We start from the raw sequence: 18219 nt of genomic DNA, 5'->3' as shown, positions 1-18219 counted from the left end.
AAAATTTCTACATAATTAAAAAGGATAAAATGTGTTACACCCTCAAAACAATACCAAAGAGACAGCAAACTACTCACTTGATTACTCTGACATATTTTTTACTATGGTCATGATGTTCCAAAAACACTTTTACTGTGTTTTTTCATGACACTTCACATTTCAGTGTGCTCATGTGATTATGGTTGGCCTTCAGTTGTCTGCCTCTGAAAGGAATGAATTATAGAAATTTCTATCCAAAATATTCTGTACATCACTTATTCAGCTCTGTTAAACGCACTGGAAATATACAAACACTTTCAAACTAAAGTCGTAATTTTTAAAGCAAAATATTCTTTATATTAAAAAATAATTACAATTTCAAGATGACATATTACAATATTCTTCTGGTTTCTAATCAAAACAGATGTGCTCTTAGTCTAAAAGAAAGATGAGTCAAGGGGCGCCTGGGTGGCTCAGTTGGTTAAGCAACTGACTTCAGCTCAGGTCATGATCTCGCAGTTTGTGAGCTCAAGCCCCATGTTGAGAGTCCCTCTCTGTCTCTGCCTCTCCCCCGCTCATGTTCTGTCTCTTTCTCTTTCTCTCTCTCAAAAATAAATTAACATTAAAAAAATGTTTTTAATAAACAAATAAAAGATGAGTTGCAATCATACGCAAATACTGTAAGTTTTCTCCTAGTAAAAAATAAATAAATAAGCAAAATTGCACATAGGTTTAAAAATTACAATTGATTTTGAAAATAAGGGCACTACTACCTAAACAAACTTTTTTCTTCTAGATCTTCAAATTTCACCTTGAAAGCAAGCACTACCTAACTGAACACAGTATTTTATTCCCCAACATTTCATTCAGTCACCCAACGAATATTTTTAAGTACTACTATGTATAAAACATTGTGTTGGGTTAGAAGCTAAGGCTGATATGGTGAACAAGACAGACATGGTATCTGCTCTCTGGGAGTTTATAATCTAGCAGGGCAGACAGACCATAAACAAATAAAGAAATTATAAATTTTAATAAGCATAACTGGAAAATATTAAAAATGATATGAAAAAGAAGAAAAGAACCTACTTAAGAACATGGGGCAAGAAAGAGCTAAGGAGGCAAATTTGAAGCTAAGAGGCAAAGTGGAAGTCATACAAAGAGTGTGTACATTTGAAAAGCAATGGAAAGCAGAGGAGCACTCTAAATTGATACTTCAAAATGAGATTAACCTGATAAGATTCGCTGAGTTCTCAGATATAATATGAATAAGACAAATAAATAAATACATATTTTGATTTATTAATAGAGTAAAAAATTGATCCCAGACAACTGTAAGGACAATCACAGAGTAATTTGCACAAATTAGTTCCCTCGCATTCACCCATGATAATCAGTATCTTGCCAATAACCAATAATTTGGTGTCTTATTTCTGCTGCTACCCCTTAGTTTCAGACTCTCTAAAAATGTTTTTTGCTGAGGAAATTGCTGCCGATTCATCACCTTCCCTCTCCATCCCTGGGCTTCTAGATAAATAATGAAGGCACTTAAAAGTCCTTCGGGCATTTTTTTGACTTCCCAGTAGACAAGGAAGAGAATGTCTCAATTGGAAAAAAAAAAAAAAAAAGTTAAGATTTCATCCAAGAATGCTATGATAATAGCATAAGGTTCAGAAACTATTGTCTAGGGGCGCCTGCATGGAGGTTAAACGACTGACTTCGGCTCAGGTCATGATGTCACAGTTCGTGGGTTTGAGCCTCACATTGGGCTCTGTGCTAACAGTTCAGAGCCTGGAGCCTGCTCTCTGGATTCTGTGTCTCCCTCTCTGCCTGCCCCTCCCCCACTCATGCTCTGTGCCTGTCTCTCAAAAATAAATAAATGTTAAAAAAAATAATAAACTATTGTCTATAATCAGTTAATAATGACTTTCTTTGGCACACTTATTTATGCCAGGACATTTAATCTACATTGATCATAACAATCCTTCAAGGTAGGTGTTATTATTTTGATAATACAGATGAGGAAACATGGGCTCAGAGAGTTTAACAACATAAGCAAGACCTTACAGTTATTAATTAGTAAAATAAGGTTTCAAGTCAAAATCCAGCTGGCCCCTCACACTTGCCTCCATCACCTCTGTCTTTGTCACACAGTATAATCAGTTCTTTATAAATATATACTCAATGACAATATAGTCAACAAGAAGATATTATTTAATTATCCTAGTTGCTTTAAAATACAGATTATATATAAAGAATTTATTAGGTACTTTCTCATAAATGCCAATCAATTTTTTTAGAATGCATTTGCAATTCTTAAAACTGATAGATTTTTCATTCTTGACAATGGTCGTCGTTATTTACATAATCATAATAATGATTTTTGTTTAAAAGTCTTCATGATTAAATTGCATTTTTATTTCACATGCCATGTTCTTAAATTTTCATTTAGCTATAAGAAGAAAATATGGTAGTCTTTTAAATATTAGAATGAGAAAGATCATTCTAAGCATATCACAAACTCAAAAGACATAAAACAAAAAGTGAAAAATTAAAATGCATTTTTTAAAAATCCTGACCAGTAAAAAAAAAAAAGGCATAAAAAAGGTCATAAAACAAATGACAATAAAAAGAGCTTCTACAATTCACTAAAAATGACCAAAAGACAAACAAAAAACTAAACAAATGCAAAAGGCCCTCAGCCTCACTGATAATAAGAAAATTTCAATTAAATCTACGATGGCATATCTTTCACCAAAGTATTGGCTAAGAGTATCACACGCTGAATTGGAAAGGATATGGGAGCCTCCCTAGTTTAGGTCACTTATGCATACTTATTGTATGAAAATAAATTTGGCAATATTTATTAAAATTTAAAATATACTGACCTTTTGACCCAACAATGCATTTCTAGGAATTTATTCCAGAGATATATTCAAATATGTAAGAAATGATATATGCACAAAGATATTTATTGCAGTGTTGTTTCCAATGGCAAAATTAGAATCAACCTAAATACCCATAAATATGGTTCTAGATAAAGAAATTACAGAACATTCATAAAATGAGATATTACACAGCCATTAAAATGAATGAGGAAGCTATATATTAATGGGTGTGGAACTGATCTCCTAAAAAGTAAACTGCAGGGCACATTTATGTTTTTTATGTTTACACACATACATCCATACATCTGTGTGCACACACACACATTATAGGTGCACACAATATGTGATATATACACATATCTACTTTTACACAGAGCATTTCTGGAATAGTATACAATACAGTGGCAAAAGCAGTTGCCTCTGGCTTGGAGAAAAAGTAGCTAAGAAATTTTGTACCATAGGTATACATTATCTATTCATAAAAAAGCTTATAAATTGGCTTTGAAAAATACTCTTAAAATTGAATTATTAAAAAAATTTAGAACTGCTCATCTATGTTTTTAAAAAAGCTAAATTAGGGGCGCCTGGGTGGCGCAGTCGGTTAAGCGTCCGACTTCAGCCAGGTCACGATCTCGCGGTCCGTGAGTTCGAGCCCCGCGTCAGGCTCTGGGCTGATGGCTCAGAGCCTGGAGCCTGTTTCCGATTCTGTGTCTCCCTCTCTCTCTGCCCCTCCCCCGTTCATGCTGTGTCTCTCTCTGTCCCAAAAATAAATTTAAAAAGTTGAAGAAAAAAAAAAAAAAAATTAAAAAAAGCTAAATTATTACTCTGATCTATCATGAAATCTTTACTCACTGTCTTCTTTTATTTGGGAAGCAAATAAAAGGCATTCGACATTAATAAAAAATCCAAACTGAGAATACAAAGATAATTTACACAGCAAAAAACATTATTTCTAATTTGTTATAAAAAAAAAAACCTTATCTGAAAGACTATGATATGCACATAGTAGAAACTCAATAAATATTTACTGAATGAATACTTACTTTTCTATTGATTTCAGTGGTTTTGCTTATCTCATACATTTTTTTTTCTTAATACCACATCAAAAAAAAAAAAACACTCGAAAATATAAACCTAATAAATTATGCCTCTTTCAAAAAAAATTATTCTTCATTTTCCCAACAAAATTTATAAACTGCCTCATTAACATTACAAGTCATATCAACATTACTTATTAGTTACCTAATATGTGCAGGTGTTAAGTATGCTGCAAAACACAAACTCCAAAGAAGGGTACATTATTATTCTTGCCCTCAAGAAGTTTACAATCTTGAAAGACGAGGCTTAAAAACATTAATAAGTAAAAGAACACTATAGATTTTACCTATAGATTGAGTTATCAAAACTAAAACTGTATGTGGATTTCTGGTAAGGATAAAAAAAAGCAATTACTGATCTATTGAGGGATCTACTGAGATACAGATGCTTCAAAATTTTAGTATCTCAATCAGACATAAAATAAAATTACTTGATGGTGACAGAAGACTTCCGAAAATATGGATATTCAGCAAGGCTTTGAAGAAATTGCTAATATATATAAATAGTCCTTAATTAATCTCTTCATAAAGAGAGATTACTATAGTGGTCTCAATGTCTTTTGATCACTCACCTCTCCCATTAAAAATATCTCAGGCGTGAACTTCTAAATACCTGCATATGTATTTACAAATTATGTGGGTCTTAATATTGTCAATCTATATATTAAATATCAGTAATACTTAATTTCTTTTTCAAAGAAAGAAAGAACTTGAAATATAAGTTTTAATATTCTCTTCCTGTACTCCAACATATCATCCTGTGATGTACTTTGTACGCACATCCCCCTTGGTATGAATTCTTAATATGAAAATATTTTCATCCAGTGGTTTCAATTTTTCACACATCAAACTTTAACGTAATTGTTACAAGGCAGCAGACATCAACTTGATTTTCAGTTTATTTCTCTCTGTCCATGACCTTCTCTCAAAATAAATGTTAACATGCAATTAAATGGACATCTCTAATTAAATGGACATCACTAAAGAGAAACAAAGGACAGTGTAGTCTTGACCAGATAAATGACCCCTAAAACTTAATGAGAAATAGTAATCATTAAAGAATACTAATATCACTCTTTCTTACATATAGTATTTGTAACTTAATACCCAATATTGATAATATATTACTTAATACATTATAAACTTATTTAAAACAATTTTTCTTTCATTATAATTCTATTATAAAATCTAATGTTTTCCTCATTTTCCTTGCCTAGTCTTAACTTATTTAAAAAGCCAAAAACATTTTTATAGAACATTTAAAATTAAATTTGTAATTATATTATGCTTTAACTCCAAAAAACTTCTTGTTAAAATGAATATAAAAATAATTCTGAAGCCATGTAGGCCATTTTGAGGTATAACTCCTTCCAAGACTAAGTTAGGCAAAAATGCAAATAGATATTTAAAATAAATATGAAGATTTTTCATCAATGTAATCTCTCTGACTGTATGAATGTATGTTTAGAGAATGTTTCTACCTAAACTGTGTGAATAGGAATGCATGAACATTCTATGTATTTGCATAGCATACAGGCTTACACAGAAAGGTAATGTATGTAATGTAATGTACCTACCTGAAAAAGCCTTTTGCAACATTTTCCTAATGTAACCTATTGTTCAATCTGAGTAATTCTTAATTCAGTATTGAAAAATTCATTTACATCTCTATATACTAGAACAATAAGTGGATTTGGAACTACAGTGAACTAGCCAGTATATACTATGATTTAGCTTACTACAAAGAAATAAAAACACATTGTACATTTAAATATATGGGTCAAAGAAATAAAACTATGTTTTATTTGACATCACTTTGGCAACACTAATTTTATCACAATTATAGTAGGAAATATAGATTCATATACTTAAATATCAAATTCTAAGTCATCAAAAAGCTAGGCATTGTTAGTATATATAGTAAAGCAAAATGAGTATTATGCTCAAAAACTTTTAAAAATAATGCTTTATTCTAGCATTAGTTAAAATAAGCTACTTAAATCTCATAACCATTTTTCATTTACCAAGCCTACTAATAAATCATATTCCCAAACAAGTCTCCAAACCCACAAATTAGCTTTGAAGAAGCAATTTTTCTTTATTCCAGTTAGTATGTCAGAAGTATTTGTTCTTAGTCCTTCAATTTTTCTCAAACGTGTACAGATATTTGATATATTTTTACCATAATTTACAGTATTTTCATTAAAATATGAAAATATATATGTATAGACAGAATTATCTCTGTATAAGTGTATTAAAGAATACTGAATTCAACAACCTGTTTTTAAAATTTACATGATTAGAGGTCAGTGTATTGCATCCTTCATGGAGGAACTCTACTCTTTCAATTTTGTGTTTCTGTGGAGAATATGGGAAAAATATATTTGATAACATGCAAAAAGAACAGTCCCACCGCTGGCATATAAACTGTCCAAGTTAATCTCTTAGTGAATAATTCATTTCAAGTAAAAAGAAAAAAGTTGAGTTGGAAGAACATAAAAAGGTTAAGCATCTTCTGCACAGTCTCTTTCACACAGTATCTGAGAAATCAAATAACCATAAAACATTTAACAGCTAACCTGTAGAAACCAATCTCTTTGCTAGACTGACAAAAGGCGTCTCAAAGCTGTATCTCTGTCTGGACAGTTCCCTGGTGCTGAAGTTACACAGCGCTAAACCGCCGCCTGGGTGCTGCTTTTACTCTCTCACCCTCGGCAAAATCCCGGCTGCCTACACTATGAACACGAGTAGTAGAACTTCCCAAGGTAGGAAGCATCCCAAACTGCAGTAATGGTAGGAACTGGAGCCTCTTCAGAGTCTCTTCAGGATTAAACAGATTTACTAGTGGCAAACAGGAAGAGCAGCAGAGTGCAGGGTGTTAGAACCCGCCGAGGGGGAGGGGCTGGAAGATGGCGGCGGCCGCACACCCACCCGAGACTTGCCAGAGTTTAGGCCCCTCGCCTGCACAGCCGCCCCCCTGCCCGCAGCGACCGCGGGCAGCTCTGCTCGTCTCCGCGTCGGAGGCAGGGCCGCCCTGCGGAAGCGCGGGACGAGGGGCCCCTGCTGCGCCCGCATCCCCGGCGGCGCGCCTTCGCCCGGGTCCCGGCCAGGGAGCACCTGTGCACGGCCATATTGGATTCATTGCCCCAGTCACTGCCACCGCGCGGGGGCGGCTGGAAAGGAGAGGGGACGAGCGGAGCCTGGGTTCAGCTTCAGCCCCGTGGGGACCCTGAAGCCCAACCGGCCCGCGGGGGAAGCCGTAAGGACGCCCGGGAAAATTACAACGCCTAAAGGCTCGCCACCCTCATCTCGGCCGGCCTCGGCACCTTCCCTTCCCGACACACACCCCCGCGCTCTGACACCCAGAAAGCAGCCCCGGCGGCCGGCGCCGGCCGCAGCCCTCGTGGCCCAGGCGCCGCCGGCTGGAGGGAGGGCGGCGATCCGGGGCGCGCAGGCGGCCGCAGGGCAGCGGCCGTGGGGGCGGAGGGGAGGGAGGGAGGCGGGAAGATGGAGCCGGGTCCTTACTTGAGCACCGACTGCTCCTTCTCCTCTTCTTTCTTCTGCCGATCCATGACGGCCAGGATGATTTTCCTCTCCTCCTCCGTGAGGTGGCTGAGGTCGGGCATCTCGGGCTGCAGGGGCGGCTGAGAGGACGCCGGGGTGGGAGCCGGGCGGCCCCGCGGCCCGACAGGAGCCGACATGTTTGGTGGAGCCTAACCACCCTAGGGAAGCAGGGAGGCAACTCCACCGGCGGCGGCGGCGGCACCCGCGCGGGCGGCTGGGGCAGCCTCCGGCGCTGGGACAAATACATACAAATCAACGGCCTTCAATCCGAGGCGACAGCCCCCCTCCCCCAAGAAAGAAAGAGCGGAGGGGGAGGGGAGGGCGAGCGCGGCGGGGAGTGAGGGCTGAGGAGTGCGCTCCGGGAAATGTTTCTTCTTCCCGGGGGCGAAGGGCTGGCAAGTGAGCGGTTTGGCAGAGAGGAGCGGGAGGCCGGGCCGGGACGCGGAGTGCGCGGAGCGGCGGGGGAGGGTGGTGGAGTAAGGTGGCGGGGACGGCTAAGGGTGGGGTGACTGGAGGGAGCGGGCGGGAGGGCGGCGCGCCGGCCGGGGCGCTAGTGTGTCCGGCGGGGGCGGGGGCGCGCGCCGCCGCCGAGGGGAAGGGGTCAGCCGCGAACCAGCCCCCTGGGGGAGTCCCGGGAACTCGCTTCGAGCGCGGGGAGGCAGCGTCCCGCCAGTCGGAGGGACGCCGGGGCGGGAGCAGAGAGGGGAGTGAGGACGCAGGGGCTAATATCCCAGAGAAGCAGCTCAGCTGTCCCGCCGGCTGACGCGTCACTGGGCTTCCAGACGCCGCGGAGGGAGGACCCCTCCAGAAACGACCGGGGAAGGGCCGCGGGGCCGAGGGCGGCCGCCGGAGACAGCTCCGGGCTAAAGCGGAGAAGCGAAAGCTAGGAAGGGATGACTAGGGCTAGCGGCGGAGATTCCCGGGGCCACGGCCCACCGGCTGCCAACGCCCGGATCCGAGCGAGCTTCGACGCGTAGCAGGGTCGGGCGCTGGTGCTTCCTCATCACGCGCCCGCCCGCAGACCCTCAGCGGCCGCCGCCCCTTGGGTCGGTGGAGTCGGCGCCGGGGGCCCGCTCCCTACGCCGCTGCTGCCGCCGCCGCCGCTCGGTGCCGCCGCCCGCGCCTCCTCCGCCCCTCCACCTCCCGGGCTCCTCCCGCGGGGGCCGCGTCACCTCCTGGCCGCCCAGGCCCGGGCCAGGCGAGCACCCCTCCCGAGCGCGACCTGTGGGCTGGGGGCGGGCGGGAAGAGGAGGAGTAGAGAGCGAGTTTTCAAGGGGGGAGGGGGGTATAGAACGCTGGCCGGGGGGGGGGGGGGGGGGGCGCCCAAGGAGTCGAGAGTAGGGGACAAGAGCGTGAGCTGTGCTGGATGGGAGCGCCCTGTGGGTCAGGTCTGGAAGTAAAGGAGTAGGAGCCTGGGGGCGGGGAGGAGTGTGGGAGGAGTGTCAGGTCGGGAGATGGGCTGTGACCGGGAAGTGGGGGCGCCTAAGGTTTTGGAAAGGAAGGAACAGTGTGGAAGGAGGAGGATGCCCAGGTGTCGGGCTCAGAGGTGAAAGAGTGCGTGGAGGGGCTCCCCAGGTGTCGTGGGTGGGGTCCTTCAAGGAAGGAGAGCGTTGAGTTGGAGAGGTTCCCCAGGGTGCAAGGTGTGGGAACACTCGGCCCCTGGCCTGGGTTACTTGAGGGTTGGGAGAGGGAGCTATGAGTGAGTGGGGAGTGCAGGTGATTTAGAGGACCTGGGACCCTATGCTGGAGGTGGAGGTTGGGGGGAGGATGAGGAAGTTCTGGAAAACTGAGGGCTGATGGCAAAGAATGCGTGGAGAGGCCCTGAGGGGACAATGTGGGAGAGCGTAGAGAGGTAGGGAGGTGAGACTGGGGGAATAAGGGTTTATCTGGGAAAGGTGTGAGGATGAAGAGGCGCCGGGAAGCTGTGAGGGTGCTAGGATCATCAGGAGAGATCCTAGGTGAGATGATCCCAGGTGAGAATGAGCTTGGGCTAAGGGCTTAGGCGGGAGCTTGGCCCTTTCCGGGGGAGCCTGGTCTAGAGAGAAGAGGCCGAGAAGTGAGGGGATCGGGTTAGCGTCTGAGTCTGGGTTTAGAGGCACAGAGACGGATTCGGTACTGAAAACCAGCTGCAGGAGAATGGCCGGGGCTGCCACCGCCTTCTGTGGACCAAGCTGAGCTCGGCCCGGAGGACTGTCCGGGTGGGGGCAGAGCAGGGAGCGGGCTGGGAGGCGTAAGGGGGAGGCCAGAGTGGTCCTGGCTGGGGAGCGCCTTCTGGGCGCTCTCCGCTAGAGCGGTGGATGACCGAGTTGGGGAGTGTGTGTGAGCGCGTGTACATGTATATGTACACACCCCTGCCTCGCCTCCCACACTCATAGTGTTTGGTACCAGGCCGGATTATGGTAAGATGAGTAGTGTAAGGCCTTTGGGGTTTGTATTATATTTACCTTCTTGGTGTGTAGTAAGCTCTCTCCCCCCTCCCTCTGTTCCCCAGGTACCATATGACTAACTCCCAATTTAAGAGAGCTAGGGACAGACAAAGCAGCCCTAGAAGTCTCTTGTGATTTCTAAGCTTAAATATCTGTTTCTTTTCTCCCATGCTTTGTAATTGGGAAGAGGGACTAAGGAAAAGTTTACTTAAGTGCTGTTTGTTTGTTTTTTAACTCACTTGCTTCAAACAAAGCTAGCATACTCCAGATAATTCCATTTTCATCTTTTTAGAGCTGAGCAAACTAGAAGAGATCATATGCATCCCAATTTATTTAATTTTGTTTTAGAGCTAGAGAATTTTTATAAATCTCTAAGCTAACCTCATCATCCTATGGGAAACTAAGGACTTAAAAATCAGCCAGCTAGTAAATGGCAGCACTACAACTAGAACCTAGATATTTTTACTCCAATTTGAAATCGTGGTGGTTTTCAACCCTGGCTGCCCATTAAAATTATCTGGGTCACTTTTTAAAAATACCACCTGGGTCCAACCCTAGATCAAATGAATCAATCTCTGGGGTTAGGACCCTGGTCATGGGTATATCTTGAAAACTCCCTAATGACGAATGTACAACAAAGATTGAGAATTACACCACGAGCATTGCAAAATAGAAAATGGGAGAACTTGGGAAGTGGAAGATGAGAAGAACACTTCTTTTAATTATTTTACTTATTTTGAGTACATAATTGTGGGTGTCCAAATTAGACAATTTCCGGTACTTCCTTTACAGTAGAGCCACATTGTGGACCCTGCACTGTTTTCTACCAGTAAACATAGCATGCTGGGTGCCTGTGACTGTGTTCCCCTGCACCCCCACTGCCTGGCACCTGCCTAGAGGTAGTGCCTGCGTGTGAAACACAATGCAGATGAACTGGTATCTTTGAGACAGCTGACTTCTTACAGGATTGAAGCAGAAGTGAGGGATCTTACTGTTACTGTTTCATTTTTCATTCCTTTACTACAACTACCCCTGTTTTTCCTATTAAAGGGAACCCTCAGGAAGTACCTTAAAATCATCTTCTACCTCGATTCATATGTCTTTTCAAAATAAAAATGTGTCAGACTGTATATCATATAGATAAAATATATAGAGAATTTTAAATGGGCTAGTTTTCAAAGTAATAGACTCAATTTAATGTAAGATTGCTCTGCTCAGAACTATAGAAAGTAAAATAACCTTCAAAAGATCTCTATCTTTTGATCTTACTACAGTCTGGATCTTAGAGGCATTTTGTTTGTTCTGGTTTAGTATTTTATTTAAAATAGTTATCACAGGGGTGCCTGGGTGGCTCAGTTGGTTAAGCTTCTGACTACAGCTCAGGTCATGACCCCATGGCTTGTGAGGATCAGGTAATGATCTCAAGGCTCATGAGTTCAAGTCCTGCATCAGGCTCTGTGCTGACAGCTAGGATCCTGGAACCTGCTTCAGATTCTGTGTCTCCCTCTCTCTGTGCCCCTCCCCGCTTGCTCTCTGTCTGTCTCTCCTCAAAAATAAATAATAAATGTTAAAAAATTTTGAGGGGGGGGGGCCTGGGTGGCTCAGTCGGTTAAGGCATCCCACTCTTGATTTCGGCTCAGGTCCTGATCTCATGGTCTGTGAGTTTGAGCCCCACATGGGGCTCCACCCTGGCAGTGCGGAGCCTGCTTGGGATTCTCTCTTTCTCACCTTCTCTCTCTGCCCCTTCCCTGCTCTCTCTCTTTCTAAAAATAAATGAACTTTAAAAAAAAAATTTTTTTAAGTTTATCACATCTCACTGTGTCCTATCTGGCATAGGTTTTACTTGGATGTGTCCCTCAAATACATGAATTTGAGGTTAGGTTGAAACTGCATTGTTCTTCTTAACTTTAGAAGTAACTGGGCATCTTCATCATTGAATTCTCAAGGTCCTATTGATAGGCTACACACTAATTCCAAAATGCAAGTCCTTTCTTCAATTTTTATAGGGACGTGAGTTTGTAAAGCCTGTAAGTCTGTGGACTTTCATTTTTACATGTAAGAGCTACTTGTAATCTACGAAATAAGGCATAGAGGCATATCTAAACTAAAGTCATAAACTAATCACACCACTAGAATTTACTGAGCACTCAGTACTCCAGTAAGATATCTGGCTGCCTCAGATGTTTGGAGTCATTGCTGCTTTTCTTCTGCACAGGAATATACTTAGATGGTTGGCATTTCTATAGTTTCTCCTAACAGATCTCCCTACTTTCATCTTTGCGTCTCTAGAGTCTTTTCCCAACACAGCACGAAGAGCAACCCTCCTAAAACAATCAGATCGTATCATTCTCCTGGTCAAAACTTTGTGGTGACTCTCCATTTTCACTAAGTCAAAGTGAAACTCTTTAATTGGCCTACGAGTCCCACATGATCTATCTGACCTCATCCACTCCTTTCTTTCAGGCTTTCCTCTAGCTGTTCCTCTGCCTAGAACACTCTTCACTGAGATAGTCACTTGCTGACTCCCTCGGCTCCTTCAAATTTTGCTCAGTTATCCATCCTATTTAATACTCCAGCCTGCTCCCAGGTCACTCCAGTCTTCTTTACTGTACCCTATTTTTTTTCTTTTTTCCATAGCACTGTCAGCTCTCTGACTACTTTTACTCCACATTCACTAATATCCCAACTTATTATTTTTATCATTAGTCACCAACTTCTATCTACTAGGACATGCACAGAGCAGAATTTTTACTCCTGTAGCCCAAACACCTAGAGCAGTACTTAGCACATAGTAGGTGTTCCAACAAACACTCGTTGAGTGAATTTCTGGACAGGGAATCTGTCATCGTTGGTTTAAGCGGGCAGGAGAAATGGAAAAGCATTCTCAAAACACAGAAACACGGGTGCAGAGAAGTAAAATCTAAACTTTGTCGAGTTATATAGGTTCCTTTGGGGTTCATCTCCTGCCTTTTCCCCAATCTAGTCTACCAACACATTCCCCTCTTCAGCCAAGACAACCTTCTTGCACTCCGCTGAATGTGTAGTCTCTCATTTCTGTGACTTTCTACTCCCTCTCCCATAACCTTCCTCTCAGTTGGTTTCTTCTTTGTCTTCACCGTATGCTCATCCCTCCCTTTCTCCTCTTTCCAACTTTTTACCCCAGGCTCTCTTAGCACCATACAGACCTTGCTCACAAATAGCGCTTGTCACATGGCACGGTAGGCATTTATTTCCTTGCCTGTAGCCTCAACTAGACCAGGAGTTCTGCAAGAGCAAGGAATGTGCCTTTCACTCCAATTTCCCCACAGCCTACTAGACTGTCATATAGTGCAGGGACTCAATAAATATGTGCTCCACAATTAATGAGTGGTCACAAAGTCATGAGAAAAATCACTGTTATTGGAGTACCAAGGGAGAGAGGCAGGGAATTAGAGCAAGAGATAAAGCCGGAGAAATAAGTTGTGGGAAGATGATGCTACAACCTTATATGTTGTGAAGAATTTGAACTTGTCCTATAGTCATTAGCCAGGCAGTGAAGGTTTTGTTTAAGCACAGAACTGACATGATCAGCTTTAATTATCAGGAGAATATCCTGTCTTCAGTTCCTCATCCATATCCAAAACAGCTGCTAATAGAATTATAGAAAGACGCAGATGTGGAGTAGACACTGTAGCTTGGAAACACAGTAGAATTTTTACTCCCTGTCTTCAGAATTCATTTTTCTAGCTATTTTGCTCAGTAGATTATAACATCATGATAATGAGGCCAAGGTCATGGTTTAAATCCCTGGGTGAGTCAGTCAGTGCGGTGGCCACAGCTGACTGTTAATGTTGCCAGTTGTCAAATGACAACATGGTATTTCTTGACCAGGAACTGTGTGGAAGAATATGACTGGTTCACCAAAAGTTAATCAGCATTATTGGAAAAGCAACACAAAGTGCTTAGCTATGGTCATGGGGCCATACAGTCATTTTAAATTAAAATAACAGTATTATATTAGTGATAACAAAAGAGCACAGCATCAGAGAAAGAATACACTGTTTGTTCCTAGAAACGAAGCTAGAGATTAGTACAGTTTAATTATTGGGATTTGAGGCCAAGAAGTAATGAAAAATTTAGTGGATGTTAGTGTAGATAAGCTTTATTAATTACTTTTTGTGTATTTAGCCATGTAGGAGGTTATTTCTTAATTATTATGTCATAAAACCCATAGAGCCATTTATATTAAAAGGATCTGGGAAAATCATATTCTAATCATCTTTCATTTATAGTATTATAAAGTTATTTCTTTTTTTGCTCCCTGCTAGCAGTCAGTGAGCACATCTCTAAAGTGAAACAGGACAATGTTAGAGGTTAGGACATAGAAGCACAACTGATGTTACTATTTCCTTAAATTATATCTTCACCTTAGTTACAACTCTGACCACTTATGGAAGTAAAAAAAAAAAAGTGAATTTTATGAGATCAGAAATAAATTAAAAACTCCTAATGAACAAATGGATATAGGCATTAAATAGCAATTAAACAGCAACAGCTGGTAACGTCATAAAAGATAATCAGCCAGACATTATGTGCTTCCTGATGAAAGAACACAACACAACCTATGGAGTTTTCTTGAGGAAAAAAAAAAAAAAAAAAAAGCCTGAATTTGAGCATCTTCTAGGTCCACCTATCAATTTGCAGGAAGCACTGAGAACAAAGAAACATATTAAACTACACCAGGGGGTTACAATATATGGAACGAAAATTCAGGTGTTTCAGCAAATATACTACAAGGGAAAAATAAAGGGCTGGAGGGAGGATCTATACTTTAATTGAAACCTGAAAGACATCATCCAAGTACAGGGATTCATGGACCTCGTTTGGACCTTGATTTTTTAAAACGACTGGAAAAAACTTTTGAGAGAACTGGAAATTTGGATAGTAACAAGGTATTTCATAATAAGAGGTAATTTTTTTAAGTTAACGGTATTGTGATGATGTTAAAAAATAAAGAATCCTTAGTGATACATACTAAAACACCTATGGATGAAATTATGTGCTATCTGAGATTTGGTTCAAAATAATATGGATGGGGGTATGAACGGAGCAACACTGGCCGTGAAAGACAGTGAAAACCTCTTCATAATAAAAGTTTTTAGTGAGAGAATAAGAGCCTCTAACTTCCACTCTGACTGCCCTGCATTAAACTACAAAATCAACAAACTCAGTTAACCTTTTATCAGGCATTTATTATTTGATACATACTATGTTAGCTGCTTTCACATTTTTTGCCACCTTCTCATACAACCCTCTGAAGAATTGTATCATTCCATTTTACAGGTTAGAACACAACCTGAGAGATTAAGTGATTTGACCAAAGGAAGAGACTGAATTTCAAGGCAAATTTTCAAACCAGGGTCTCCTGGCTCCCTGTCCAGGATTCACGCCACTATACACAACTGCTTAATATGGTTATATGCATATTTTCTGTTTCCCTGACTAAAATATGAGTACACTTTTACTGCAATGTCTGACATATAATAAGCATCATAAAATAGTTACATTTAACCCAAACTGATCCTAAACTGCCATACTTAAAATGCAAAAAACAATTACAACAGAAACTAATGTTTACTTAAGGTGGCCATATGTTCCAGTTTCCTTGACACTAACCCAGCTTGCCCAGGACAGCCCTTGTTTAATCTGCTGATCAGGTGTGGGGCATCTGGGTGGCTCAGTTGGTTAAGCGTCCAACTTCAGCTCAGGTTATGATCTCGTGGTTCATGGGTTCGAGCCCTGTGTTGGGCTCAGTGCTGACACCTCAGAGCCTGGAGCCTACTTCACATTTGTGTCCCCTTTCTCTTTGCCCCTCCCCGCTCATGCTCTGTCGAAAATGAATACACATTAAAAAAATTTTTTTTAATCTGCTGATCAGGTGTAATTATTAATTGCAACTCTTTTCACTCTCAAAAGTACCTGTTTGCACATCAGATTTTATGGTCGTGCTCTATTTGGTGCAATATGTATTAGGCTCAGATGGACAATATGAAATGGGTATAGAAAAATCTATAAAATTCAAACAGTGTGTTCCAAGAATAAAGATTTATGTCAGAACCATCCTCTACCATACTACATGCTAGACATTTAATAAATCTGATTGAAATAGAGTTAATGAATTCTCCATTAGAAAAGAGTAAATCCCTCTGATTAGATTATATTCTCCCTTAGGACAAGATTGTGGCCCCATCTGGAATCCAGAAATAACGAATAGGAATACCGAGAAAACTGAGCCCATCTTCTAATAAAGATTCATGGCAAAAATGGATTAAACGGCCTAGGATTTGTAAGACAAGCATAATAATGGATATAGAAGACATCAACATAGGCTAAAATACAGTGCAAGAAGATAAAACCATAACAATCTTCCCAACTGGAAGAAAAGATAATAGTTGTTTATTTGAAAACATGTAGGAAGTGATTGCAGAAGTCTTGGCCAAAATCTAATCACTTAGGAATAGCCTGCAATCTAAGATATCCAACAAAATTGTGGCTTTCGGAGACAAAGGGTGGGTTTATCTTCCGCAACATGAACTGGCTGCTCTATACTTCAGATGTCTCCCTCTGCCTATGAGGATTGCTTTAGCCTTATCTAGATGGTGTCTGATCCAAATGCTTTCGTCCATGTCCTTTACTCTGCCAGGCACTGTGAAATTCAAGAAACTGCATCCTAGATCTGATGAAAGGAGAGGCAAAGCTTACTATCAGCTGTGTACTGATGGTACAGCATCCCTAATTGCTTCGCTATCTTTCTGATTAGCGTCATATAACACGGAACTGAAAGGGAGATAAAACAGAGTCCTGTCATTCCCCACAAGGGAAAGGTGAAGAAAAGATTAGTAGAAGAGATCAAGAATAATTCAAGTTTATTAGAGTCTTTACCTTAGTCAATGATAATTTGGTTCACCCAAATACCAGAGAGAGAATAATAAATTCGTCATAATCATTGGCTGGATATTTTATGGGGTGCCTCATGTATACAGAGAGAAAATGTCACCGTGCCAATAATTTGGAGAAGTTACTCAACTTTTGGGGCTTTTGGTTTTCCTCTTATAAAATTCCTCTAATGGGTGATCAGTAAGATTCTTTCTACCTTTCAAATGTAATGATTCTCTAAAATACTACCATTACCTAACACTTCTGAAATATATCACCCAAACAGCAAGAATGTATCAGGAACTACTGAGAACAACATAACTGGAGAAGAAATAACGTCTACCTCAAAACCCTCATGGTCTAGTATGAGACATAAATACCTATAACCCACTGAGGTACATGCTAAAAGGTATGTATTCTGTGGGAGTACAAAGAGGATATACTTAACTTTTATGAGAAACCATAGAAAGAAAATTTTCAAATGGGTTTTGAAAGAAAGGTTATTTAGGCAGAAAAACAAAGATGAATACCCAGCCAATTACCAGCTGAATACCAGAAAATATCCAGCCAATAATTATGACAAATTTATTATTCTCTCTCTGGTATTTGGGTGAACCAAATTATCATTGACTAAGGAATTGCGAATTATTTTGTATGACTTGGAAGTGTGGGTTTTAAGAGGTTGGGAAGGGGCAGCTGCTGAAATGAGGCTGGAAACAGAACCTGTAGGATACGGTAAGGAGTTTGGACTTCAAACTGCAGCAGTGCTCAAACTTGAACGTACATAAAAATCACCTTTGTAGGTTTCCTTAAAATGCTCATCCTGACTCAGTTTCAGGTAGAGCCTGAGATTGTGCACTTCTAGAGAGCTCCAAGTAATGCTTCTATACTGCTGATCCATGTGCCACATTTTGAGGGTGAAGTGTATCCTAAAGGAGGAAAGTGATATGGTGAGATTGTTTTTAGGAAAAGTTACTCTGTGAACAGGTAGGAAGTGAAATGGAGAGAAGCAGAGTGGTGGTAAAGAGAAAAATTAGGAAGCTATTGAAATAATAAAGGTCACATAGAACCTGAACAATGGTAATGGAGATGGAAAGGAGGGGATGTCTTTCAGATATTTTTAAGATGTAGGATGAAGAGGACTTGGTGACCAATGAGCTGGGACAGGTGAGGGAAAGAGAGGGGTCCACGCAAGAATCCAGTAGTCTCACTCACTTTGATTTAAATGTATAATATCTCATTAAATCAGTGTTGAACTACATCCCCAAAATAAGAAATGACAACAAAAGCACACTTGTTTGGCTACAGCCATCTTTTGCCACTGTTCTACTTAACCCTGTAACAGTCTCA

The 18219-nt window shown here is 41.2% G+C and overlaps 1 protein-coding gene across 36 annotated transcripts in view; it reads right to left on the bottom strand.

Annotated features, from left to right (window-relative positions):
- Positions 1 to 7992, bottom strand: part of RIMS2 (regulating synaptic membrane exocytosis 2) — a 612947-nt gene extending 604955 nt beyond the window's left edge. For all 36 annotated transcript variants that reach the window (XM_058698768.1, XM_058698770.1, XM_058698807.1 and 33 more), the window contains exon 1: positions 7490 to 7992. In XM_058698768.1, coding sequence (XP_058554751.1) covers positions 7490 to 7665 — 176 coding nt within the window. In that variant the 5' untranslated portion in view covers positions 7666 to 7992. The remainder of the gene's footprint in view (positions 1 to 7489) is intronic.
- Positions 7993 to 18219: the final 10227 nt, after the last annotated feature.

Source organism: Neofelis nebulosa, chromosome 14 (genome assembly GCF_028018385.1).
Source record: "Neofelis nebulosa isolate mNeoNeb1 chromosome 14, mNeoNeb1.pri, whole genome shotgun sequence".
Lineage (NCBI taxonomy): Eukaryota > Metazoa > Chordata > Mammalia > Carnivora > Felidae > Neofelis > Neofelis nebulosa.
Note: the sequence above shows the minus strand (reverse complement) of the source record. Positions and strands in the feature narration are given on the sequence as shown.